The sequence below is a fragment of the Limulus polyphemus genome, unplaced genomic scaffold (genome assembly GCF_000517525.1).
Source record: "Limulus polyphemus unplaced genomic scaffold, Limulus_polyphemus-2.1.2 Scaffold3890, whole genome shotgun sequence".
NCBI classification, from domain to species: domain Eukaryota; kingdom Metazoa; phylum Arthropoda; class Merostomata; order Xiphosura; family Limulidae; genus Limulus; species Limulus polyphemus.
The window spans coordinates 18,509-19,963 of NW_013669500.1; the positions used below are offsets into that span (position 1 = coordinate 18,509).

The 1,455-nt window shown below is 28.9% G+C and overlaps 1 protein-coding gene across 1 annotated transcript in view; it reads left to right on the top strand.

Moving 5' to 3' along the window:
• Positions 1–813: 813 nt before the first annotated feature.
• The window catches only part of LOC106470229, a gene marked incomplete at its 5' end in the record, with an annotated part of 39,352 nt that continues 38,710 nt past the window's right edge, over positions 814–1,455 (top strand). Inside the window, one exon of the mRNA XM_013930768.2 lies at positions 814–936. Coding sequence (XP_013786222.2) covers positions 814–936 — 123 coding nt within the window. The remainder of the gene's footprint in view (positions 937–1,455) is intronic.

Genomic DNA, 1,455 nt, shown 5'->3' on the forward strand with positions numbered 1-1,455 from the left:
ATAATTTAATTGATATGGTTGAAAAAAAAACAATACACCTCACATACTAAATAAATAACACATAATTCAAAATACATTATTCATTGATGCAAATCATAGCATAGTATTAATAGGTGAGCTCTTTCTTTCATCTACTGGTTTGCAAAAAAGAAAATAAAGAAATATTATTCTATCGATTTGTTATTGGGACTGGCTAGCGAAGTTTTTAAAGATTGACGTCATCAAATTCTTATACTGATATACACGCTGGAGAACAAGCGGGACTACAGTATCGATCTTTTATTATACGTGCGTTTTGACCTCTCTCTCTCTTGTGGTATGATGAATGAGCTAATCTGTATTTCTAGAAAAGGTGATACGGAACGATCTTAGTGTAACGAACAATTGCTGTGTTAGTTTTAGAACAAAGTTACACTAGAGGCTAACTATGTTGTGTCCTCCATAGGGTTCGATCCCCGTATTTTAGCGTTATAAGTCCTCGAGCTTATCTTTGATCCACAAGAAAATATAGCAAACAAATAAAAATAATTAACTTAACTTTAAGTTAAAAACAATGTAATAAACAATCAGTAATACGGCTCATTTCAGGAAGGCTGTGAATATTTTTAATCCAGGATACCAAGAAAACCGTTTCAACAATGTGCAACTCACTGAAATTTCATGCATAGTTGAACTTTTTAAAAAAAATTATGCTATGTCTTTAACTATGAACTTATCATTTCAAGTTAATTAAGACATTTACTATTATGTCTTTTTCTTAAAATCTACCAATAATACACACAAAATAAATATGGAAAATACTTTTACTTCCAGGTCAGTTTCCTTTTATCACGTATTTGGTGCTTAATACAAACCATAGTGACCCCCGACGACTAGTTTGCGAACTTCAAAATAATTCCATGCCACCTTCCTGCCAAGATCAGTTACATCATATAGGTAAGTAATGTTAGAAATTATTCAAAAATAGGAATACATATTCAAATTTATTTTGTGAATAAACGTTTGTTTTCTCGAGATAAACAATTAACAAGACTTAGAACTACAGATAATTTAAGAAAATAAAATACCAAATGCTTAAAAATTACTTACTTTTGGAATTAATCTACCATTCCGAGAAAAAAAGAATTGAAACATTTTAATATGTGCACGACAAGAAAATACATCAAACTTCATTTAACTTGATTTGACAAAACAATACACGAATTACCTCCATTTAAAACTGACTGAACAGCATCTTGAAATAACTATTTTTGAATGGTATATTGATATGATTTTAAAAACTATAGAAAAAATTAGGCTAAATGGCATTTGTAATATTTTAATAAAATCGCAAAATAGCTTCAAGTTGAGAATAAAAAAATAATATATTTAATTCAATGAAGTTCAATGAAGCTTTGATATATTACAAACGGAATCAACTCCTTTATGTTTGTAAGATTCTATTTTTAGTATTAC